This window comes from Leptodactylus fuscus, chromosome 5, assembly GCF_031893055.1.
Source record: "Leptodactylus fuscus isolate aLepFus1 chromosome 5, aLepFus1.hap2, whole genome shotgun sequence".
In the NCBI taxonomy this organism is placed as follows: domain Eukaryota; kingdom Metazoa; phylum Chordata; class Amphibia; order Anura; family Leptodactylidae; genus Leptodactylus; species Leptodactylus fuscus.
This window is the reverse complement of record NC_134269.1, coordinates 104063286-104090576: the sequence shown is the minus strand read 5'-3', so window position 1 is coordinate 104090576 and position 27291 is coordinate 104063286. Positions and strand designations below refer to the sequence as shown.

The following is a 27291-nucleotide window of genomic DNA, read 5'->3' as shown; positions in this document are numbered from 1 at the left end:
CCCGCATCAAACATTTGGGAATAGCTTCTTATTATACATCTTAATTATATTAATTCTTATAATTTATATGAATACATATGTACAATTTGTTCTCAATTAGAAACATTAAACCTTTAAGTTCATCTTATGTTTTCCACAGTTGTGGTAGTGATAGTTATATAGAATAGCAAAAGTAATATATGAGCATACACATATGTACAAAAAGTGTACACTTAGTATGAGATAATCATTTGCTTAGCTAAGTTATATAGGAATCCCACCAAAATGTAAAAATGACTATGTATTAGTTAACTGAGTTTAAGGTAACACTACATCAGATGATCATCAGGAGAGCCCACCGATGTTATTGGGACTGGCTGAACATCTAGTGTATATGGGAGTTTCTCATATACATATCCATGAAAAGCAACTTCTCATGACAAACATATCTGGATATGTCTAATCATAAGCTAAAGAAGGACACATCTGTACCTAATATGTATGGTCACCTTCTGGCCAGAGTCGGTTTTGCAATTATGTTTGTTTTACTTACAATGATATTTGTTGTGGCTGACATTTTTTAACAGGAACAATAGGAAGTGTCTTCATATTGCTTGTCACTTAAACTGGCGTCTTAGAAAAACAATGACTCATTTTTTTGTATATTTATCAAGAAGCTAATTCAAAGATGACAACCATCATGACTGCATTTCAGAACTATATAAAACAGATGCTAATATCTCCATAAGCAAAACCAACACAGTTAGCCATCTTTGGGAAGACCTTTAATATACTAATACATGACCGTATGGAGTTTTGCCACACATTGGCTAGATAATCTTCAGGTGTAAGATTTAACGTTTGATCTTCATTGTCAGCATAGCTATAGCTTTATTCTTCTCTTATTGTTCTTGATATGAATACTTACACAGGATAGTAAACTGTTAATGATCAAGGTTGGAAGTGTTATTAAGGACGCAGCCCCATGTTGCAAAAATGCAGTGTTTTGACCATGGTAGAAAAATACTGCATTTTACATTACATGCAAAGTGAATGGAATTCCAGGTAATCAAGAAAAAAAACATGAAGCGCAAATTTTGAGATTTCAAAAACACTTGCGTTTTTGCAAATTACAACATGTCAATTATACCTACGTAAATGTTGGAGGGTTCTGTATAGGTATAATGGAAGCAGAAAGTCCGCAGAGGAAAACATTCGGTGAAAAACGCTGCAGAAAAAACGCTATCCTTTTCCAAGGCAATCTTTTCTGCAGCATTTTTTGGCTGCAACTCACCATGTAGGGCCTTAGCCATGTGGTGTAAACACTGCAGTTTGGCTGTAGTGGAAATGCAGTGGGAAAAAAATACTATGTTTTACAGTCTCTGCAAAGTGGATGGGATTCAAGCGGTTTTGGAAATCGCAGCATGTCAATTATACCTATGGAAATGCTGGTGGTTTCTCTATAGATATAATGGAAGCAGAAAGTCTGCAGAGGTAACCTCTGCGGACTGTCTATGGACCTGCTGTGGGTGTTTCTCGCAGCACTTTTTTGCTGCGTCTCGCTACACAGGGCCTTATCCGAAAGGAGTTTTCTAGGGCTCAGTGTTGAACTCTATCGAATATTGAAGCTAATTCAAGGAAACGGAACGGAGCTTCAGTAAAATACACAATGGCAAACATCTATTTTTGGTGCTTTGTTAGTAACGCAATTAAATTGGGTAAATTGCTCTGTTGTCCCTTTTGGGTTTTTATTTTTGTGGGGGATCACTTGGATGCCAGATTTTATATTTTCTGAAGCTAAACCCAATTTTAATCCATAAAGTTACTATACTTTAAAAAAAATATTTCCCATTTTTCTTTTAACTTTCAATAATGATTCATCTCATTGTCTAAATCTTTACTGCAAACCAGATTTAGTTGAAAAACACAGAGGAATTAAAGGTTATTTTTATGACCAGGAAATATAATAGAGAATACTTTTTCAGCTCTCCTGCTTTGAAGTCCACTTAGTCTCATTTTTGTACAATAGGCTTCAATGGTCCCCCATGAGGGAAAGGTTGTTCTAGTCTTGGCTTTTAACAATGCCAGTGCAACTAATGTATTACTTAAGTAGTCTGGATTAGGACCTCAACCCTTGTGTATATTTCATTGAGCCTTAAAGCTGTAACTTTTCTGAGGACAAATTTGAAGTAGGTTTACAGAATAAGCTATAGCATTAATGACACGATATTCATTTCATAAACCCAATCTATTTTGAAGACTTTGATAAAGTTTCCACCTTAACATTGAATATAGTCACATGACAAACCACTCAGCTCAATGCTCTCAGGCAGACAAAAAAGGGAAGGAACTTAAAAGGGAAGGAATAAAATGGAAATCACATCCACATCATCAGCAAGGCTTTAGTTTTCTCTCAGAATTAACTGTATTAACATGCGCTATTTTCAGTTTAGAAACAAAAAAGAAAAACCCTGAAAGCTAAGGTATGTACCTCTGGAACTCCAAGGCCAAGACCCTACACATTCACAGCACAAATCTGGCAGATTTCAAGGCAAGAAGAAGTTCAGAATAAGAAAACAGAATAAAGTAAAGGGAAGAGACAGGCAGCTTTGAAGCTCACAATGGTCAACACGAAAAGTTACATTTTTTTTCTATATGTACTTATTTTCTTTTTGTTTTTTTATATTTTAATCGTCTGAGGTTGCCATTTTTCTTTGAAAAAAATTGGAAAAAAATATGTATGATACAAATAAAGATAAGATTGATTGAATTAGATAGCATAGTGGTCTACTTGTATTCTTTCTGTACAGCTGTGCAAATCCAATTGTTTACTTATCATCTTCCTACATTTCATGCGAGATATCGGGACTGGAGCAGACACAAATGCATACTGATTTGTCCTTTCCATCATATCCTCAGGAGGATCAGAAGAAAGCCTTTGAGATGTGACAATGTTGTGCCACCATAACCTTTGGTTTTGTCTACAATTCTTTGAGTGTGATGCTTCTTCTTCCCCTCAGTGCATGTAGTAGCCAGTTAAAGTCTCCATCTTCAGACTCCAGGTAAATAACATGTATAGTTCAGTAACCAAATGCTATGGTAAGTTCAAATAAGGTGCTAAGGGATTAAGTGCTCTCAACAAAAATAGACACGGATCAATTGTTTTGTATCGGTTTCCAGCATGTTCCAAAGTGTATTCATTGCATCCATTGTAGTGTATTCCTTCGATTGAGCTATATGTACTTTATTAGTATTAAAAAAAATAATGCTTACAGAAGAGGAAGAGATGTATGTGTTACTACTATCCTAGAACGGAAAAAAATACAGTTTCACCTTCTAAAATACTGAGCTTTAAATTTTGAAAAAATTACAAAAGCAAGTTACAGTAACCTTGAAAAGAAGTTGGAATAACCTGGAATTTCAAAGCAATAGCCTTAAAATGAGTAGCTACTTGTCACTTATGCTGGTTGCATTCACAGGCAATGCTAACCTTTTCAATTGGTGACATTCTCGTCTGTCATTCCAAATAAAAATTGTGCTGATATTCTATTTTTATTTATTTATTTTTTTGCATGATTATTGTAATTTTGTGCTACTTTTTCCAAATGGCAGTTTCAAAACAAGTGATGCACTTTTATATTTCAAGCTTTCAAGAACACGTCTAATCCTCCCAAGACTGACTGAATGAAAATGGCTTACCTACGTCTAAATAGATGATAGTTTTCCTTTCTCCTATCTTACATTACTTGTTAGGTCTAAAGTGAATTGTGCTAAGAAGTATTGAATTAACTTGATCATTTAAAAGCTTCACGTAGCCATCGCCTGTATGTAAGAAGGTGGATCCATATGCCCAAACATTCCTTATATATCGTATTGTACTTCTTTTTCTTTATAGATCTTAGTATATAACCTTCTATTATCATTCTACATTGCAGGCATATTACCTTGAAGCTTTGTATCATTTGGAATGTGAGGATTTCACTTACACCGACCATTTTCGAAACCTGGAATTTAAAATGGTGCACACCAAATAGTAGGAAAACTATTGTTATCTGTGTCATGTGATGAAAATTGTAGAAACAGGAAATGAACTTGTAGGATGAAATTGAGATCTGAATAATGGTATTTACTTATACCTAACTTATAAGTCATTAGTATGCATATTGAAAGCCATCTGCATGGTCTTTTTTGTTGCTCCTTACTTTGATTTTATCAAAAAATTGTACTTGCTTGGGAACATTAAAATGAAGCAGATGTATTGAATAGCTTGCAGGACAATAACTTATTTGGATTGTTTGATTGGGGAAAACGGTAAGAAAAGTAGAATAACTTCTTTCTTCTAATGGCCTCTGATAGATTAAAGGAATTTTGCATGTTCTTGTTTTATGCTCCATGCTGAAGAAGATACAACTTGAGTCATGTAGCCGGGATATCAATAATGCCTTTTTCTGCCAAAGAAGAATTCCATTTGTTATGGTTTAAAATTCATTAATACTAGGTTCATATTCCATCCATACCAAATCATGGCAGGGAAAGAAACCACAAGCAACACAGCATATAAGACCTTCAAGCTTTCCATATTGGGTAGTGTAATAGTTTATCTGTAAGCCAAGGTCTTACAACTAGAATGTTTTTGTATCCCAATGTTGTCCACACGTTATGTCCTCCCTTAATCCACTGGACATTTTGTATTATCCATGAGGTTCATAGAAGGAAGAAGAGGAAGCAGAATACCCTGCATCCAGCCAATCCGAACTTGCACTTGGTAAAGATGACAATCTTGACTGAGGCACGGCTTGGTTTATCCCTTCCAGGGTAACCTGGAAAAACAGTTTTCAGCTGTCTATACTCATCAGGGCAATGACTTGTTCTAATTTGTAGGCAAGTTTTTGCTTTCCAGCTTGGTCATCTTGATCTAAAGCTGTTAAAATCTGCAACAAAAAAAGATATACAAGTTTTACCACTTAGACAATTAAACATAGGTAAAGAGCATATAAAATAAATATATACTGTATAAGCATGTAAAATATATAAAACCTTGGCCATTTCCTATATAGTCTATATATAATTTTAGAATGATTGCAATAAAACCAGTTTTTGTTATAATGTTTTCTTATATATGTAATATATTTTCCTGTATACAGCAATACTGTAAGTAATAAGTAAAAGCATACCACTTAGTGATTTGGAAGAGAAGTGTTGGTGTTGATATCTAAGTAAATTACAATCTATTAAAGGTCCCACAGGGATTTGGTCCACTCAAATATTTATACCTCCAACAATGCATTTAGATCCCTAGGAAACAACCATTGTATCATTAAAGGGAGTCTACCACTTCCCCGATCATATTCACCTGCGTGTCATTTAGCATATTACATTTATATACAACATGCCTTTGTTATATATACGTCACTTTTCTAAGTTTGGAGCTATTTTTTTCAAAGGTCTTTTCAGAAATAAGTCATTTGGTGCACCTATGGAGAGCCTTTAGCCCTGGAAGCAATGCTTTTGCCACTCAGACAACTGCCAACTTCTACCTGCGCCAAACTGTGCAGTAGAAGATGATATTCCTAGTATTATAAAATCGCCCATCCTATTTCAGAAGCAAAAGCAGTGCTCCCATTGGTTAAGGCCCACCCCAGGGTACCAATTGCCTAATTTGCATAATATTTTCAAGTTTTTGTTTAACACTTTAATGTGTTCTGTAATGCAGTGGTAACAGAAATAAGCTTATGGAATGTGGACGTTACCTAGGTAAGTCTATGCTACCAATACCCCTCTAATCTATGGTCATGCAGCGTAAAGTTGATAGGTAAAGTCTTTGCCCATTTTTTCCACAGAACGATACAAGCTGCCATCTGATATTAGACATCAGCACATTCTCTAGATGCTTTTATAGACCATGGTTTCCCTCTGTGCCCCATGCAGGGAAGCATAAGACTGAAGTTTTGATTATAAATATGGTAGCAGATTTTTAATGCTGTGACAATTCCTACACAGATACAGATTGTGGGGATAACGTCACTCCTTAGGGAGAAACCACCTTCTCAGGTGTGTGGAGACTTATAGCCATAGTTGCTCCACTGCAAAGGAACATGGGAAGAATATGCAAATCTGTCTCCCAAGATGTAAACAGGGAGACAGTGCCTCTGTTTGCTGCCCTCTATAGCAAGCAACCCTGAATAACATGCCCGACTTCCCAGAAGCCTTTGCTTTGCTACACAGATACAATGACGCAACTACATACAATTAATCACCCCCTCGCGTTTTATGAATGGGTTTCCTGGTTTTACCATATGTACACGGAGCTTTCGAATATTTCTGGGGTGTTATTAGGGGTCGTATTCCAGAATTATGGTGGACAAAAATAGTTACTCCTTATGAGCTTGGTACTAGTATCAGTCGGACAACTGGCTATAAAAACTATTTCTTAAATTCAGAGCAATAGACTTTCTAAAAATGTAAAACGCTGTCCACCCCGCCAAATAAAAAATAGGTTTCTTAGAAAATATTCACCTAACAAAAGTAATTCCTCGACCATTTGTTAACAAATAAATCACAAGTCTGAAAGTAGTATCACTAACTTAAGTTTTCTTTTGTTCTCCAAAACCAATTAGGATTTGGGGCGATATCAACCAGTGAAAAGCGCAGTATGTAATGACTAATTATTTTGTGGCAAATGTCTGGCAGGAGCAGACAGCAATGCTTTCAAAGGGAGCATAAGTGGCTCCAAAAGAGATAGAGAAGAAATGCAGCAACCTAGTTGTAATGAGATTAATTCATCAACACCCAGATAGAAGCTTTCAAACAAGTCCTGCGGTCCGACGTGCAATGGGAAAAGAAATAACATACCAAGCAATCAAAAAGCTTTGCGGGTATATATCTGCTAATACCAAACTGAAATACAACAATATAACAAATCTCCCAGCAGATGCTTATGTGCGTGTCTTCACATTAGTAAAAAAAAACAAGCAATACATAAAAAGATATAATTATGTTTTTGGAGGTCTGCAATGTTCTTTAATTACAGTGGTTAAGATTCACAAAATATTAATTATAACCCCTCTCTAATTTCCTAGCGTGTGCAGCATTTTTGCTTTTTATTTATTTTGCGAGGCTTTTCAAATGACTTGGCCCCTGTTATTAAGATTGTCACTGCGATTGTATGGTCATAACAATGGCTCCAATCTAGGAACTGAAACATAGAAAAACAAGCTTCTTTCTTACCGTTATTTCTAATTAGATTTTTACAAGATATGATAGCATAGCAGTTATTGCTTTATAATGAAGATGCAACAATAGAATAGGCCAATCTTTTTCATTCATTCATGAAGCTTTTAAAGAATGTAATCACAGTTAATAGTGAATGTCAATGTGATACACTGTATGGCGGAAAGCTACAGCAAATCTCAGAGTAAGACTGAAGCCCCACATTGCAGAAAAGCAGCTTTATTTCCTGCAGCTTTTGCAGTGTTATTTTTTTTTTTAGCCAAACCCAGGACTGGCTAAGGCCTGGGCTCCACGTTGCAAAAATGCAGTGTTTTAGTTGCTGTGGCAAAAAAAACACTACATGTTACTGTACCTGCAAATTGTAACATTTTTTAATGTTCGCATTATTAAATTTTGGCATTTTAATTCAGTCACACACAGGGCTTTATTTTCATTTAATTTAATTTTTTAATATCTGGAAAACTGTAAAAAAAATTAAAAAAAAGGGGCAGTGTTTTTTTTTTTTTTTAATTTACCCTGTAACTGGGGTTGAAACATTAACACCAGTTACAGGAGGAATACAACCTTTCAGCACTTACCACCGAGCTGATCTGGGTCCTCTAGGACGCAGCAACTCTGGTAGTTCCCCAGCACCTGGCAGATTACATGGCAGTTGCGCAGGGAAGAAACCAGATCATGAGAGCTCCATAGCTGTACTCACTGAACGCTACATACACACCAATTGAGAATGAATGGACGGTAATGATCTGCATGATCTTCTACAACTACTTACTCTGCATGGAATACAGATACGTCCTTGCACAGTTAATGGCCAACCGCCAGAAAGAATATAGTCAATCAGCAAATAGTAAAAGTAGAAAAACAGCAAAATGTAATACAGAGATACATCTGGTATATCTATCAGGGATCTAGCCACAGTATAAAAATGAAAGGGATCCAAAGTGAATATGCTACCCTGACGGCCACCCTGCCGATGAATAGGTTCAAGTTCTATCCATTAATATTGATGTCTGCACATTATTTACATATTTATCTTGCTCTGACATACTTTATTTTTTTTTTGTGTTTTTAAGTGAAATAGGTATTTATTTTAATAATATTTGGACCTTAAACTTTTAATGTAACCCTTTATCAGCCCACAGTATGACATACATTTTGTGATAATGATCTTGGTGATGTTACAATACCTGTGAGAGCAGAGGTCAGATCACTGTCTTTGTATATAGCCCTAATACTACTGAAATTGCCTGACCCAGAAATAACTCTGATCTCTGCAGTTTAACCCCTTATATATTGTGATCATTAAAATACCATTTTAATTTGCTTAGTCCTTAAAGACTATAATAATTGGGTCCTTAAAGGGGTATTATCATCTCAAGAATCCTAGTTATACTGCTATCTTATGTGAATGCAAGAGTTCTCCTAAATAGATTGCTTCATCAATAATGCTTCATTTGCCTATAATGTGAAATCATTTCTCCCATTGTTTACATAGCATTGTTAAGGCTATTGGCCTGTATCTAATCTAAGGTCAGATTACCTCACTTACTTAATGCACCTTGGAGCTGTTATTTGCTGCTCTTCAGTCCAGACAATGAGTTTAGCTAACTTCAGTTTGTTAGTAAAGGCTTGGACAGAGTCATAGCAAATAAAGGTAACATTGAGTTTAATGCGAGTCCGTTCTATCTTCTGCACCATGTAAGTTTTTTCCTTCTAACCCTGTGTAATGTAATATGCATTTACTATGCATATTTTACCTGCATTTATATTAGATTTCTAGTAATTAATAATATTACAATTTTTCATGGTAAAGGCAATGTTTATATCTACTGAGATACTTCATACTATCCCATCCAGCAAACAGTTAAAATCTGCCCACCAGCTTGTTTAAGAATACAGGAAGTGAGAACAAGAGGCAGCAGGCTAAGTGCTGAGCTACGGAAAGTTGTGTAATGCAGCTAAAAAACTAAACATGTTTTTTCCCCAGCGTTTTCCATTGCTTTTATGCTGCGTTTTTCCCTCCCTTATTAAATCTATAGGGGAAATATGAGCATTGTTTTCTGCAGTCCCTATTTATTGTGATCAATATTAATATCTAAGGATTTAGACTACTTCATACAGCCAGTTCCCACCTGTAATGGCCAATGACAGCCATTTGCAAGGTAAATCTGAGGCATGTGGCACCTGGAATGTGTATTTGTAGCCTTAGAGACACAACCAGAATTGTTAGAGTAACAGGTTAATTTTTAAATGATCAACACCATATATAGAAAAAATGGTGACTCTATTGTGACGATAGTTACCAAACAGCATTTATACATTCAGGCATTGGAAGAAAAAAGGGTGCATATGTGCAACATGAAACTACGCTTTTTTGCTCAACTATTCTCAGCTGTTGAGCTGGCAGGCTGATATCACCAGCCAATTAATTTCCCTCAGCCAATAATTAAGTAAGTTTTTAATTAGAATGAAGAATTTCCTGCTAGATTTGAGATGGGCTGAGCAATGAGATGTGTTGTGCAATGAGATGTATCCTGCCATATAGCAGGGAAAGCCATTAACGCTCAGGGATTATAACTCTCAAGTTAGATTTGACTTTGCTGGCTGCATAGGAAATCATTGCACCATATGAATTACTTACTATCTAGGGAATCATTATCATAAAGCATACAATATGTACTATTTCTGCATGTGTCTCTTTATCAGTATGTATCCAAGTTTATTTCTGAACAGAGTCCATATGTTTTCTTAATTTCTTTGTTGATATGTCGATGGCTCCCCAGATGTTCTATGTCAGTCTCAGATGCTATACTCATCACAAAGCTGGCAACACTTCATAAGCCGTTCTCGTTTTCCAAATTCCAAAGGCAAAGTTAACCAATAACAGTCTCCCGATATAATACATTGATCTTCTACGTTAACAATTCCAGATCAGTGAATGAGTTGGATAAGGCTGTCTTTTAAGTTCTGCTATGATATACCTAATAGTTGTTTGCCATGCACACTATATACTTACAGTCCTTGAAATGAAAAAAAAAAAATAAAAAATACACATATCCTCCATAACTTTAAGCAGTTAATGTTTCATTCTTAAAGGTGTTAGAAATATATTAAACATATCCCGAAACATGCAATGTGTTATGCTTATATAAAGACATTTTTACTGGACCAGCTTTGGTTCCATTGTTTTTTTGTGGGATTTATCATATAATTGGATTATTAGAATACCTAGTCATCTTTAATTTTAAATTGTTATTTATAATATCCCCCCATCCCTATCAGTATGCCATTTGGAGTGTGGAAGGAAACCCATTCTAACACAGGGAAAACATACAAACACCTTGCAGAGGTTGTCCTTGGCAGGATTTGAACCCAGGACTCCAGCACTGTAAGGCTGCAGTACAAAGGACTGAGCTGCCATGCTGCAGCTTTCCTTTTAAATGATTTTTCCCAGACACTACTTAGGCTATGTTTAACATATTCAGGACTCCTTCCTCATTTTATTAACACCGAGTAGAAAAAGGACCAAAATACTGTATATCTCCATTTATTATTCTTTGACCCAAATTGCAACTTTTAAGAAAAGTGAGTAGCAGATAATGTTTAATTTCTTAATTCTTTCTGTAATTTTTATTGGGTTATTTACTAATATCTAGTAGTCAAACCTTCTCAAGTACAATCATTTTACCAGAACATAGTAGTGAGGCTATAATATACTGATTTGTAAGGTAGATAACTGTAATTGTAATCCACGCCATATGCTCAATTGCTGAAAGTAACACAAAGAGAAATAAACAGTGTAAATGTATTATGGAAACAATATACTGTATGCGGGTACTTACCTCTTCACTATACTTTCCAACATATGAGTAGATTTCTGAGAGTGCACTCATCGTGTTGAACTCATTCATGTGCATACGTGATTGCTCTGCCAGGTAAGCATTCATATCTTGGTCACTGATAGCTGGCATTTTGGCAATATCAGAATAGTACCTGAAAATAAGATAACATACAAAATAATTTGTTATTAAACAATGAGGAGATAGAAAAAATAGAGAGTACATGGCACAATTTGTGTAGCTAGCATATGCAGATGGGCCACCCTTCTATTGGTGAATGACAAACCAGGAGGAAGTATGGCATAAGAGAAAGCAAAACCTTAACTAAGCTTTCCTTCACATGGGGCAATATTCAGTTTCCTGACCCTCCCCTCTTAAACTTGTGCCACTCCCTTACATTAAAAATAAAGTGTTTTGGTAGTTTTGTAGTAGTGCCACAAATCATTTTGGCTGATACCCTGCAAAGAAAGTCCAAGCACATGTCCCGTCTGCCCCCCTCGCGCACTATAGAAAGCCAAGGCAAGTGGTACACTAAGAAAAGGTTAGTCTGAGGAGGGGACCAGTTTGACTCGTTCCCTCCTGCGATGTAAGTTGGAAATGAATATTCCTTGGTTGAGTAACTAGAATGTTTTATTTTGTAATTGTTCACAAACAGTAGGTGAAAGGAATCTTATTTGTATCCATGGATATTCGGGCTTCAGTGTATTCAATTCCCTAAAGATTTTCACATCTTCTGAATCATTAAGGAATGTTGTATTCTCCATGTCCTTCATCCCTCATGTAATTCCAGTATAAGCGGACGTAGAACGAGGAAGGCAATCAGTCATTGCCATTCACATCTGTGCTTTGCTGTCAACTAGTTAATTAGACTCAATCATTTACATATTTAATTTCTTCATTCTGACATTCTGTGCACCAAAGAAGTCAGCAACATGATACATGATTTTATAATTAGTAGCAGAAGTCTGAAACTAGAATAGCTGACAGGTGTCCTGTATACATCACCTGCTGATACAGTATAAAAACTTAACAAGTTCCACTGGACATGGACAAGTTAGATAATAATGAGCACTGCTATGACATTGTAATTACATTAATACTAGTTAGGGATCTTAATCAACCGTTCAATCAGATAAAGTTTAATATATATATATATATATATATATATATATATATATATATATATATATATACTGTGGGAAAGCTAGCTCGGTAGAACTAGTGCTACGGACCCAAACACTCAAGACAGGGACACAAAATATGCAGCAAACTGGTTTATTTAGAGAAAACAGGAAAATAAATAAAAAATAAATAAACCTTGACTTCAGGCTTAAAATAACAAAACAAAGAAAAAATACAGCCTCAACTTCAAGCAAAAACAAAATAAAAACCTGCCCGTCTGAGCCAGTAGCTAAACAGAACTGATAACCTAAATATACGTGTGGCTTACTTCAAGCCACACAAAGAAAACAGGAGCAATATAGTCTCACCGGACTCAGGGTTACAGGACAGAACCATATACCTCCTTTCATTTCATGGAACTCTGCAGGCTTTTATGAGTCAGTAATGAGCCCAGGGTCTACACCTTTGGCTGAGGCCTAGTCCAGATCCGCCCTGGACCACACCTACGTCAGAAACCAACTGAGGGGGCCGATATATCTGGACTCCAGCACTTTGCCTATAACCTTCTCCCAATACTAATATGACTGTATGAGAGTACATAGGTGACCTGTTTCATATTATAGAAACAGAGAATTATGGCTTTGTCAGGTATATTAGAAAATGTGCTAAATTACTGAAAATGCAAAATGTATCCACTGGAATAATTTAAAGAGCACACAGAAACATTAAAGATTGAAAAAGACCACCCAGTCCATTTAGTCTGCCCTTGCTCTGTGCTCTATTAAAGTCTATGGATACCGGAAGGAATATGTTTAAATACACTGTCTATCAATAAGTATTTGGACACCAATGCAAATGAAGATATCTGCGGTCATGATGTACGTCACGCCTAATGCAATTAAATAGGAAACAGCATTGGCATTAGTGCATTGGCATTAGTCACATGCAAGATGCCATGAAGTGCAGAGTTGTCCGATTTTGAGAAAGGAGTAATTGTTGGGTACCACATGTGTGATCCTTAAGGAACATAGCAAGTGAACTGAATTACCCAAAATCGACAGTGGCCTATGTGATTATGAAGTGGAAGGTGAACGGTGATTTTCAGAATGCACCCCGAGTTGGTAGACCCCTGAAACTAGGAGATAGAGACCGACGAGTACTGGCCAGAGAAACTGCACCCAACCAATGGCTTACATACACCAGGAGTTTTATCAGGCATCCGGGAGTATTGTGTTGATCAATACCATCCGTAAGGAAGCATCTGCTGGGTTCTACCAAGTACTGAATATGAATAAATGTTTTTCTATTCTACCACAGGTGTCCAAATACTTATTGGTAGACAGTGTATATTTCTTCATATTTAAAAGCACCATGTAAAGCGACTTTAAGTAATATGTACAGCTTCAACTGCAACAAGTATTTATTAAAACTCAAAGGCAAGCTGAGAATTGCGACACAGTTCATAAATACTCATTTGGCAATCGCAGGTCTGCAAATTCATTTGTATTCCAGAAAACACAACTGTGAATAAGTCCAGGCTGGAATTAGCAGGCTGTACTTTGATTCTGTGATAGCTGCTACAGGTGGGAACACAGCGGCTAGAAAAAAAAATCACTATTTTCTATTTCAATGTAAAACATAATTACCACCAACTGTGAATTCTTCATTCAGTAAAAGGTTGGATCAAATACACGGAGCCATGCTAAAACTTTTCCTTTTGACTTATTAAGAAGCGTTTAATCATAATGTAAAGAATGAATCACAGCATGCATGTTGTAGATAGAATGAACAAAAATGGCTCTGCACACACCACCAATAGGACGTGCCAGCGCAATATGTTTGATGCAGCACCAAATGTTCTTTGCATTCACAATGTAAAAGGCGTATAAAAGCAAAGGAAGGCAGATGGGTTATCATCATGTTATCTCAGACATTTTATCAGGCCAGAAGTTTAGAACATATGTGCAAGACGAACATCCTTTCTTATGTATGGCAGGATAAGTCTGAGAAACATGTTACTCCAACATGCTGTGTACTTGATCACAATGCAATAGCTCAGCTCAAAACATATGTGTAGCTAAATTCTATGGACAGAGTGGACCAAACAGATGTAATGTATGACATCACTATCATGTACACGAAACTGAACAATCCTCACAGCTTTGACTCTCTGCTGTTAAGTGTCCTCTTCTAATGTAAAGAAGAAAGTATCAGTACACAGGGAGGGCTATATCCATAACCACTACATAGAACAAATCTATATTTAAAGAGCCTATAGAACATCAATGTGTGTGCACCACTGACTTTGTCCTTCATATGCATGTCTATGAGTATTTGGAATCATTGTCAATCATCTGAAACCCCCCACTGTCCCTTTCTTCTTGCTGGTCCTATCCTATGTAATAAGTGACAAATGGACGACAGGTCCTTCCTAAATACGTGAGACACAAAACGCGGAAAAGACAAACAACAGCAAGGGAGGTCAGCTAGCCAGGGGTCAGTAATAGAGATGAGCAAGTACTGTTCGGATCAGCCGATCCGAACAGCACGCACGCATTGAAATGAATGGATGCACCTGGTACTTCCGCTCTGATGCCGGCCGGCCGCTTAACCCCCCGCGTGCCGGCTACGTCCATTCATTTCAATGCGTGCGTGCTGTTCGGATCGGCTGATCCAAACAGTACTCGCTCATCTCTAGTCAGTAACAGTCGAGGGATGCAGTGTCAAAATCGATATTCAAAAGAGTAGTCAGTAGGGAAAGCCAGAAGTCAAGAATCAGAATACAACAATAAACAGCAAGAGAAAAGCCAGCATGCACAAGGCAATAGCAAGCACCAATGTGAAAGTGAGCCAAGAATAAATAGGGAGGAAGAACTCGCCCTGGAGTTGATAGGTGGATAGGCTGTCAATCACAGGACAAGGCTAAACTTAACCATTAGAGGAACAGAGGGAAACCAGGGTGAAAGAAATGGGTGTAGTGGAAAATCAATTACCGAGGTGAGAAAATAGGACAGTGTTCAGACAATGCAAGAAGAACCCAAGAGAAGAAATCACAGCCGGACACATCTCCTGTGCCGCAGCATGCGGCTGGAGGATGTTGCCGAGGCCCGGATAGGCAAAGATGTTACACTATGCCTATATATTCCAAAAGTCAGTAGTTTTGGAATAAGCACCATCATTAAACATCGTACCAAAGACAAAGTTTTCCTGCAGACTTTTACATTCCAAAGTGTTTAGTAAACTGAAGACCAATGAATGTTTGTTTTACAATAGAAATTTTATAATTGTAATTGAGGAATACAGGGTAATGAAGTGATGAAGATATCGAAACATTAGTTACATAAGATAGTAATGTCTGCCACTCACCTTTCTACCCAGTTTTTATAACTTGGGATGTCCTTGGCATAAAGAAGTTTGTTAGAAGGGGAGTCCTTCCCCAAGCGGTGCTCGGAAGTTGAGCATGAGTCCATAAATGTCTGTGCCACTACAGAAAGACACGCATCTGTAATGCTATTCTTGTGGATATCAAAAACAAACTGAGGATTTTTGATGACATTGACCCAAAACCTTAATGGTAGGCTGCCAAAAGAAACAAAGTATATTTAGTATAAAACAAATATCAAATATTGTTAATTTTTGTTATTGCAATGTTTATGTCATCTAGTTATTTAATTTTCATATAAAAATGTCAGTAATGTAGGAAAGATCTCAGTTTAATGCATTTCTACCAATACTAGTAGAGTAAAACGTAAATGCATGAGGAAGGAAGCTACATCTCAAGTATACAGTGAGCTTTAGTATTTGGAGCCAACACTGAGGAACAGAGTGTATGCCAGGTCTAAAAGGTGGACTTCGGGTAGGTAGGTCCAGAGGCAAAGCTCATGGATTACCTTTCAACTATAATAAACATGTTTAGTCCTTTATTGATTTCTAATAATTTTTTAAAAATATATTGAACTACTTATTTGTTGGGTCGTCAACCATCTAAATTCTATTATTTAATTGAGAGTCTATGCAGTACATTTTAGGATCTGTATCAGGAAAAGGACCTGAAGACTATGCAAAAATATTTATATATGAATTGGATCTAAAACTATACAGCGGTAAAAGGTGAACATCCATGTCAAAATGTGCAACACAATTCTTTGTAAATTGTATCTGTAATGTAGAATGTTGTGTTTTATTTTCTTTGATAGCACTAAAATGACCAAGAAGATTGTTTAAATAGCCACAACCAATTCATCCTATGTGTTGTGTATTTCAGCCCAGACCTACATGACATACATCACCCACAGGACTCTAGCCTGCATCCCACTGTTAAACCTGTTGCTCTGAACTATTATTATCAGGACCTTTCAGGTTTGTTCTGTAGAGATAATAAACACAAGTAGAAGCCTAGGCGTGTGGGATTCTTCCTGTCCCCAGTGACACTGCGCTGGATCTGTACACAGCAGTGACATGTACACACAGCCTGGGCACCAATAAGTATCTGACTAATGAAGCATTAGCATATTATTAACATTATCTGCGCTTTTAATCTCAAACTGATTGCAGCCACTCATGCTAAATGAACAGGAGGTTTATTTAAAGGGGTGGAGGGAGGGAAGGGAGGAAATGAAGAAATGATCTCCTTGCAATCAGATTAAATTAACTTTGAGTCACTTCTTACAGACCTCCTCATCAATGAGCCTGCAATACAGGCATCACTGAGCCCTTGATCATAGGATAAAATACATTGTCATTCTCAATCACCAACTGAATGGCACTGGGACTCAGCGAGATGCAAATCTTGCAGAACGAAATATAAACTAACAAATCACAAGCTCCACTTCTATAGTCATTAAATATGCTTGTGTATTTCAGACCAATTGTGAATGAATCAATATGAGAATGTATATCCACAAAAAGTAAGACAAAGAAAAAGTTACAACTCTAAGACCCTATAGGTATGTATGATTTATAATAAGTGGACATAGAGCACATAGAGACTGTGGTTTCTTCTAAAGACATATTACATTTCTTACTCACACTGCATTTGCAGGGTACATTGGAGATACCCTGATGAGCAAGAGGGTACAATATTTAGAACTTTTGACTTTCATGTTCCATATCTCACCCTCAACTTAGCTAAAATTTGGTTAATGACTTCAGATTTGATTAAACCAATTCAGAACAATATCACAACATGCTAATAAAACCATTTAAATGTTTCAATGTGCAACATAACCACTGGATGGCAACATACTAATACACATAGGATATCATATTGTGATATAACAACCCAAACCGATTGTGGATGAGGGAGTGTCCGTGATCTAGAAAGATGCTTGAAACTGAGACTGCTGAGACACTTGACAGCTTACTGCAGCTCACAACTTGCAATTACTTGGAACCTGTTGGTAACTTGTAGGGCAACCTGTTTGCTCTGCTTCTGGCCACCACTCAAAGAAGTTGCAGGGCTGCAGTGGTACATAGCCGTTATTGCCGCAGCCACATGGTGCCTAAACTAACTTTGGGAGGCTGCTCATTTGATCCATTTGATTAGACCTCTATGCAATTGTGACGTTGAGAACCTGCAGGTAGGGGCACCATTGTTTGGCCCATTTCTCAATTTTAACATTTGATGTAAGAAAATTTCTCTGTTAATCCTCACACCCCTAGTTTTTTAAACTAAGCAAAGGAGGATGACTTACAGCTGACATACCACAGACTCTCCATAAGTTCCTTCTAGTAAATTTGTACTATTAGATGGCGATAATCAGCCCTTTTTTTCCCCTCCCCCGGAGTAGGAGTGATTCTTCTCTTTTTTGACTTCTTATTTAAAACTGTACTCTGTATGACGTGGACAATTTCTCTACTACTTTTTTTTTGTGAGAGTGCACATTGTCTTAATTCCATGATGACCAGATTAAAGTCTAAATCAGAGGTCCCTAGGAAACAATCAGACTTTTTCGCCACCCAAGGAGCTTTAATGTAGGACTCTAACTCACAAAGTTCACAATTATCTTGTACGTTATATGGTGGATTTGCATCCAATTTCAGGAATTTCCTCTGCTTCTACCCCCCAATCTCCAGACAAGAAGGGAGGTGCTGTTGAGAATGGTAAATATAATGCCACTTTCTCTATCAATAACTCGCCAGAGAGTAAAGGTCTGGCTCCTATGAAAACATTATAAGAAGGTGTTCATGTTCAGTTCAAGGAAGTTAAAGTCGCTCCCAGATCCATATCTTAACATTTCACTGTATCCGTATGTTTCAGCAGCTACATTGGAAGCCAGAGGAGACTTTTCAGTCATCACCAAACTGTTGAGGGACCACAATATTAGATATCACTGGGTCTTTCCTACCAAACTGTTGATCTCTTGCAAATGGTACCACAACTTTTGTTTCATCTATCTATCTCAGGTGGACTGCAGCTATCTCCAGGGCCCAGAAAGAGCATCAATCCCCAAAAAATCTGGCTGAAGAGTGGCAATCAGTTGGGTAATCTCTTGCATTTGGCTTTGGATGTGGGGAAGACATTCGACACTTCACTGGGGTTATCTGTCCAGTATATTAGATAAATTTGGAACCTGAATCTGTATTATTAGCTCTACATCCAACGCCTTAGGCGAGTGTGCTGGTGTCTGGCTTTCTTTCTGATATGCTTTTTACTACAAATGGCACCCACCAGTGATGTCCTTTGTTGATTATGATATTTGCTTTGGCAATGGAACCAATGGCAGAATCCATCCACAAAAACCCATCGATATTTGGTATTAATATAGGTAAAACATTTCAACAGAATCCAGAATTGCCAGGATCTTCTCTGGCCAAAGCTAATTTAAAATGGACTGAAGCAAAATTGAAAACTGCTCTGTCATCAGATGAATAAAAAAAATTTTTTCACATGGTTTACACTTACTGAAAGTCACTATCAATGCTGGGCAGTATATAGAGGTTCTAGACCTTTCACCAATAGAAAACATTTGGCCTGTTATGATATTAAAAATCCAACAAAGACAATCCAGAACTGTTAAACTGCTATAATCCTACATCAGACAAGACTGAGACAACATTCTTCTCCCCAAACTCCAGCAAGTGGTCTCCTCACTTCCCAGATGTTTACAAACTGTAAAAAGAGGGGATGCCACACAATGGTAGACATGACCCAATATTTTGAGAAGTGTTGCTGGCATCAATTTCTAAAGAAGTTCAATTTTATCAAATAAAATGAAAAAATGGCTAACTTTCAACTTGTGTTGAAGTGTGTTCTATGATCTATGATAAATACAATATGAATATATGAGATTTCCAAGTCATTGCATTCATGTTTTCTTTACATATCACACAGCAACCCAAATTCTTTGCAATTTTTTTGATTCTAGCCATCATTTTTTTTTTTTTACTTACCAGTTGCTCTTCCAGGTGTGTCGCACATGGGGATCATGAATATTATGTTTGTCTGCTTGCTCATCCAGGAAATCAAACATATATTTGATGGCAAGAGGAAGAGCACTGCCTCTATGTGCTGTACTAAATATAGTTTCAAACAAGTCATCCACAAACTTCTGTAAAGTGCCCTGTCAACAAAATAAATGGATTAATAAAGTACAATTTATTATAATACATTAGTTGTTCTAGTCTTTAACCCTATTTACCCTGCATTTTGCAATAATAATTTCCATGTAAAACAACATGGGGAATATACACTAATATATAACAGTGTACATATAGTCAAGAGAAACACAAATTAAGCTCTTTGAATTCTATTGTTTTATGTATTAGGGTATAAAAAAATTCCTGGTTACATAAATGAAATCTCACATAACAATAGTACATGACGAATTACACTGTTAGCTTAATTTTTGTTATATAAATAAAATGCAGAAGCAGTTTGTGAAAAATCAAGTACAATCTTTCTGCTTCCATAGGAATTACCATGTAGGACCTGGACATCCTGCAGTCAATGAATCAACTATGAACTCCTTTCTGCATCCAAAAGTATCGGTATCAAAGTATTGTAGACTTAAATATCATACCATCAATGCAACAGCTAATGCTTATTCAAAACTGGGTCAAACAACAGGATAATAATACCAAGCACCCCACCAAATCCACAACCAGAGTAGATGTTTATCTACAGATATAGCAATTCTTAATGGGGTTGACCAGTTTAATAACATTTTCAGCATTGTATTGCAGCCAGCACATAGTGGCGCCTACTAATAATTGTTTACTCAGCTGCCTCCTGTGACTCCTGCACTGTTGCACTGTTTACCGCCATCCCTTCATGTATAATAAATAAAGCAGCATTGGGACATGGCTGCTAATGGAGGGTCACATGACCCAGTTTTTTCATTGGTTTGGGTGCCTAGAGATGCATGCGCAGTGAATCTTCAATGTGAGTCTATAGGGCTATTGATGGAAAATCTGGTTATGTGACCAGACATGTGTGATCATGGCTATACACCGCTTCACTTATAACACATGGAGAGCTGGCAGTAAACAACTTAGCAGCTGGATCTCCAGGAATAGAAACTGGAGGCATCTGGAGGAACAACTATTAGTAAATGATAAGATGTGCTGTCTGTAGCACAGTGTCAAAAGCTTAATGTAACTGGCCAACCAAGTGGTTTTCTGGGCTTCGGGAAGGTTGAATGTTTCTGATGTATCGTTAGGATAGGTCACATTAGTATTATATTGGCAAGACTGGACACCCAGCACTTGCCATCCATTTCAACTGCCTCCAATGCTGGAACTATACAGAGTTGGAAACATAAATTTCAATACAGACAGATTTACTAATACTGTCTAAAAGAAAGAAAGTGCAAACTTAGACTAGTCTAAACTGCACTATAGTTATCAAGGTGCCAGCCAGATGTTTGATAAATCTGACATATTCTTATACTGCCGAGTCTAAGTTTACTCCTACTATTAGTTGGCTTAAAACTTCTTGAAGCTCTTTTGGCACACATAACCACACCCCGTTTCCGTGAAGCCATGCCTCGTTTCAGTCAAATCGGGAAAAGTGTCTAAAAAGTGCCTAAGACATTTCATAAATGTGGCGCACAGCATGCTAGACAGTTTTTTGGGCAAATAAGCCACAATTTAGTGACTTTACATAATAATTCTCCCCCCGCTATCTGGAGGCCATACCTGAGAACTACAGACCTGCTCCTGCTTCAAGTGAATTAACAAGATATCATCACATTATAAGATGCCATGTTAAGACAACTGCATCAGTCCGAGTTTTATGTTAGCTTTGTTCTGGTACAAACAATGTAAAATGTACACTGTGTGACTGCTTTATAACAAGAAAAACTCAAATAAAATTATGTAGAGACAGAACATGGTAATCCAACTGTTTCATGAAGATGAAAACTAATTCTTGGGAGCAGCAAAGGAATAAATTTAATCAAAGTGGATTTCGACAACACCTGCTTGTGTTATGCAAGTTATCCAGATATGAATATTCTAGCTCTGAAGACACCTGCACTTGGTGATTTCCTTTTGCATACTATTCAGCAAACAACACAAATGACTAATATTTTAATACAGTAAAAATGTATTTAAAGTAGGTTGCGTCTACATTCATTATTTTACAATTCATAGTTTAGGGAACAGTACAAGATATACTTAGGGAACAAGATAAAGCCCTGTTTATATCACATTTTTTTCCTACATCTGGAGTATATGTGTAATACGCACAATGAAAGTGTAGACAATACATGCTATTTTTGGGTCTCATCTACTTATTTTAATATGCACTGTACATTAAATATTTTGTTATGAGTAAGGAACTTAACGATCCGAAACGCGTAAGCCAACACCTGGATTAACTGGATTGATGCTGTAACATGACCATTCCTGTTTTATGGAAAAATAATAGCTAAATTTTATACTAAAAATATTTTTCTGGATCCCCTTTTGATTTGCCGGACTCTAATGTTCTGGTTGCTTATGGTTTATATATATATTGCCATACTATTTTTTGTTTGTTTGTTTAATGTACTGTATACCTTTTTAGCAAGTGATTTTTGCCCTTATAAAGAAGGTTAAAACAAAGTAGATTCCAGTCAATGATCATTTAAAGTTGCGAGAAAATGAATTACAGTATATGTTTTAACACAATAGTATGGTAGACTGTACTATTCTGTCCTTTAAAAAATGGCAGTTAAGGTACAGCAGCTCAGACATATGCCATACACCAATGGATACGCTTGAATACCTTTTTTGTACTCAAATGTATATGCTCAACATTGAGCATAAATATAATGTGAACAGACCTAACATCAGACAAACTGTAGGAATATATATGGATGGACATATGGATTTCTATGGACAGTTACCTCCAAATTCTCTTCTACATGGAGTCAGTATTACTAAAGGTACCCTAAACCTCAAAATAAATAATAGCACTAAACAAGGTATATAGTTGCCCCCATTGTTTGTCAGCCTGAGGCATTTTTGGTTGTTGCATTATCACAATACAATTCCTATGTTCCTGAAGAAGAAGGACTATTCTTCCACTTGTCAGTTCCATCATGGACTGGTGCTCAGTTAGAGGAGACATAGATAAGGAGGTCTCTTATTCCCCCCAGGCCCAAATGAACTAAACCCAAATGAACGGGCCTAGTCCAGAGTGTGCTACCGCGAGGTGGACGCCGGGGCTGAATCAGCCATGGAATCCGCCTGAAGAAAGGGAAGCTCATTTCTTTTTTCCGTGAGCGGCAGTAAGCTTGCAGTCTACATAGGCCTCTATTGTGAGAGGGCGGATTATGATGTGGATTCAGCACCAAAATCCCCCCCCTCTTGCCCCGTGTGAACGAGCCCTTAGTAATTTTACTTTATCTTGACATTGCTTTGCTTATCCATAACCACAGTCACTTTGTTGTACAGATTTGGCTTACAGCAGATAAAGTTGGGCCAAGTTTTGTAAGTTTCAAACACAATTTTCCTAACAATATTATACATAATAACTTTCAATGAGATTATACATGTACTATAAATGAGCCTACTGATGCCGGGATCCCCACTACTCTGTAGCTTACCTAGAATATACTGTTTAAGTCCCGATTCTAAGCATTGTAATGATACCTCTAATAGGCCTTTATTTTACTGGAATGTTACAAAGACAGCTTCCTCCTATGCAGTGTCTACTGTGCTCAGCTCTGTGCTGAAGGAACAATGTGAGGAGGTGCGGCTGCTACCAAATGCAAGTCCTGGCATTTAAGAAATGAGAAGTCAACAGCGTAAAGTTATAGAGCTGTCATGCAATCATTCTCCATGAAGAAATTCTTGCAGGGATAGACAAAGCTTTTTCCAAAAGATGCCGTTTACTTGTCTGACAGCTCTGAGTGCTTTATAAAAGGTCTGTCCCCGTCACTCACTATTTTGTGTTATTACTTTGCAATGATGAATACTGAGGCTCTTTCACTTTTCATTTCTATATATATATATTTTTTTTTTGCATACTAACACATAACAAAAGGCAAACTAAAGTATATAGCGGAAAACTATAACAGAAATGGGAAAGTAACTTTGTTTCAAGTTTTATTGAAAGTCACAAGTAACCTAAAAGCTTAGCATGCTACTAGAAGAAAACATGGTGTTCACAATCCACAATCAACTACAATAAGCCTTGCAATGTATGTTACGAATAAAGGGTTGTCCTGTGATATAACCACTAAAAAAATGGACTAATATAGAGAAAGTACCTACCTGAAAAGTGGAGAACAAAGCATATTTATTTCATCAGATATATTACAAAGTTTCTTATTTTCACCTTTACGATTCATTTATGAAGAGTTGTTTATAACCGGAGGTACGCTTTAACTTGGGAGAGTTTAGCAACCCCTCCTAGTGGTAGTTGCTGGTAACAAGAATTTTACAATTGAATTATGTGTCCTTATAAAGGATTTGTGGCTCTCCAAATATATTAAATGGTATTTCCAGAATTATGATATTGATGACCTATCCTTAAGCTAGGCAATATTAAACTGGTGAGGAGTCTGATATGTGACGCTCTAAGCGATAAGCTGTATGTGGAGGTTATAGGGTTTGGATGAGCAGTATAGCCTCTTCTGTAGCGCACATTGTATAGCAGAGGTGCTTGGCGTTGCAGCTCAGCTCCTATTTCAACAGCTGATTGGCTGTCAGAACCACCTGTCAAAACCTCGCTAATCTAATATTGATGACCTATCCTAAGAATAGATTATTAATATTATATTCCCAGAAATCCTCTTTAAGATTTGAGTTGTCTATCACTTTCCCCAAGCCTACTCAACTGTGAACACAGTATTATAGAGAACTTTATTTGCATAAGATTTCAAAGTTGTTTTTCTCCAAATCTACAAAAGTGACACACATAACAGAAGTATATTGGTTATCATTGTAATGTGCTTTGTAATGCAGTTGTGACAGCTGAATATGCCAGGAATATCAAACATTGTGGAAGAAAATTCTTTAGATGCCAATCTGAAATGTCTCTAAATTGTTTAAGGTATACAGGACATTTATTACATACCTTTGTAGCCAATAATCTTGTTAGGTAAATTTCTGATACCATTTTACTTCCTCTGTCACCTTCTTTTTGGTCTCCATGTTCATGGTTCTTGACTAAGTGCCAAACTTTAACTCCACTCTCTAAATCTGGTGTTATCATGGGAGTGCGAGAACGCAGACTGTCGGGACTTCCAGTATACTTGATCATATTTTCTGTAACAGATAAGAAAACTGTGATGTACAATTGTTTTTAACCAAGTAGCTTATAAACAATTTCCCAATGTATCATCTGAACTATCAATAATAAAAATAAGCAAGGAGTCAGGTCCAAACAAATAAAAAAATGTTAAAGTATGATTTACTTTAAAACATCCTTGTCAGTTTTCCTTCCATGCTACTAGTTAAACAAGAAACTGGTAGAGATGAAAACAATATAAAGGTCTGGATTGGGAGCGGCTGCAGCTGCATATAAATATATCAATCCCAACTGTGTTTTCTATTGGTCCTATATTTTACAGGTATAGCTGCAATCTTGGAGTCTTCTTGCATATAATGACAATTTTATACCAGTTTTATAATGGCTGAAGCACATCTGCTTGGACTTGTACAACACTTGTACAACCAAACTCTAGTGAGAAACAGTATCAAGTATTCTTTAAAATACATCACAGACTTCAGACACAAGTTAGATGCAGGCTACGGCATTTTTATGAAATTTGCTTTTATGAAGATGACCGATGTGCGTGACCTGAAAGTGACTTGCCAAAGGTCACTAACTTACTGAAAAGTGATCTTTAAAGGGCCGCCAGCCAAGTTTCTTAATCGATACTAAATCTAAAAGTAAGCAATCAATCCCCATCTTACTGTATGAAAACAAGATAAAATACTCATTTACACATTTGCTTAGTAAAGCTAGAGGATAATAGACTTCAAGCCTCAAGCTATCTATTCTGGTTATGCTTACTGGCAATAAAGCATGACAGAGTGAAATGATTAACTGAAAGTCAGTGTGTATTGAAGGCAATTCATAGTTCACTAGGTGTGTATTGTCTTCTACTTAATCAATCAGCAGAAAAAGCCGAAAAAATTCAGCACTCTTTTACAGTACAGACCTATATCATTGTAATTAAAAGCAAAAGGATTAATGGTGAAAAGTATGCGAGGATGAAACAATTCTATAAAAGAGAGCAACAATTTTAAGATGTAGCAATGAAGAAACAACTTCTTACAAGAAAGCATACAAAAAGATACAAAAATATAGACAAAAAAGAACAAGAAAAACGTAATTGTAAAGGAACATTGATGAGTTTAAAACTGATTTATAATCTGGTTCTCCAATATTAGCAGCCCCTTGATTCTTTTAAGTCATTCATTTGTCTAGTGAGCGTGACATTAATACGGCTATTTATGCTGCTACTGTAATGCTAATGACATTTTCTGCCTAAAGGGATCGTGCACAAAAGGATCACTTGTGTTATCCACTAAGCACATCTACATCTTCATGATGTATCCACACTGGCACAAAACGTTTTTATACTTTCCTCTAAGTAATAATCCATTTTCGTGAAAGCAGCAGTATCATCACAGGTGTAACTTAAGCTTCTGAGACCCCCACAATGTTGTCTTTGCTCAGTATGTGACAGACAGGACTGAGTGTGGGTGCTAGTTCTTCACCTCATTTAGCTATATCCTTTTCCTTATCCCCTTTTTCTATAGATGATGCAAATGAGCACAACTAAATTAGCAAATGAGCCCAATACATAGGAGAAACAATTCAATTCACATTTCTATTTTAACCAAAGAATAAAGGCTTACTGGTTCTATTTCCATATGCATTCCTTTACCTAGACCACACTGCCCCATCGTTCTCCCCCTAGCTATACCCATAGGAGATACAAATGTTGCACTTAGATTGTGATCCTGACCTAAAGAAGAAACAGGGAAGCAATAAGACATGGGCAGGTCAGTGGCTCTTGTTTATAGTTTGCATTGGAGCGATGAAATTCCAAACTAGTCCTCTAAAGGCCCCACGTACCTACATCCTTCCCTAGCTACCATGACTTTGCCACTGGACCAAAGTCATGTCCATCAAGTTCTGTAATCTAGAGAAAAGTCTGTCGAACTTTTCCACAGGTCTCCTTTTCATCTTTTAGTGGAAATGTGTCCACCTTTTCTCCTTTGATCCTCACCTAAATTACTAATTATGTTGCAGGAGGTGACATTCAGCACTGTGGCTAATGAGTCACATTGGAGGGGCTCTCAAATCTCTGTGTGAAAGGCCAGACTATCATGTGCCACCAATGACACAGCTCCACACAAGTTGAGAGCTGACACCTGCTGTACTGATTTACTCCTGGAGTCTGCATTTAATCCCTCAGGAACTGATATAGTCCACACACTAGGAGCATTCCCTCACAATTTCCTATTGTAGGAACATATCAGATGGCAACCAAAAAAAATTGTCACACAAGGAATTACTCAGAATTCCAACATGAACTCCATCACTTAAAGGAGTGATATCCCTTCCTTACAGTCAAGAATAGGTACAAAGAGAAGACCACGTTTATTGCTTGGAAGAACCAACTCACTGGAAGACCCAATCACAACATACATTTACAAAAACTTGGGAGGTTTG

General features: G+C 37.0%; 1 protein-coding gene across 2 annotated transcripts in view; it reads right to left on the bottom strand.

Moving 5' to 3' along the window:
• The window catches only part of PLXNA4 (plexin A4), a 751018-nt gene that overhangs the window by 143681 nt on the left and 580046 nt on the right, over positions 1–27291 (bottom strand). The window contains exons 28-32 of one of the 2 annotated variants that reach the window (XM_075273935.1): positions 24679–24869; positions 19563–19732; positions 15537–15749; positions 11052–11202; positions 3185–4910 (exon numbers count right to left, since the gene is read on the bottom strand). The exons of the other annotated variant lie outside the window; for it this stretch is intronic. Of the exons in view, the coding sequence (XP_075130036.1) occupies positions 4815–4910; positions 11052–11202; positions 15537–15749; positions 19563–19732; positions 24679–24869 (821 nt within the window). The 3' untranslated portion in view covers positions 3185–4814. Of the gene's footprint in view, positions 1–3184; positions 4911–11051; positions 11203–15536; positions 15750–19562; positions 19733–24678; positions 24870–27291 lie in introns of those variants that run through there. 2 annotated transcript variants of the gene reach the window in all.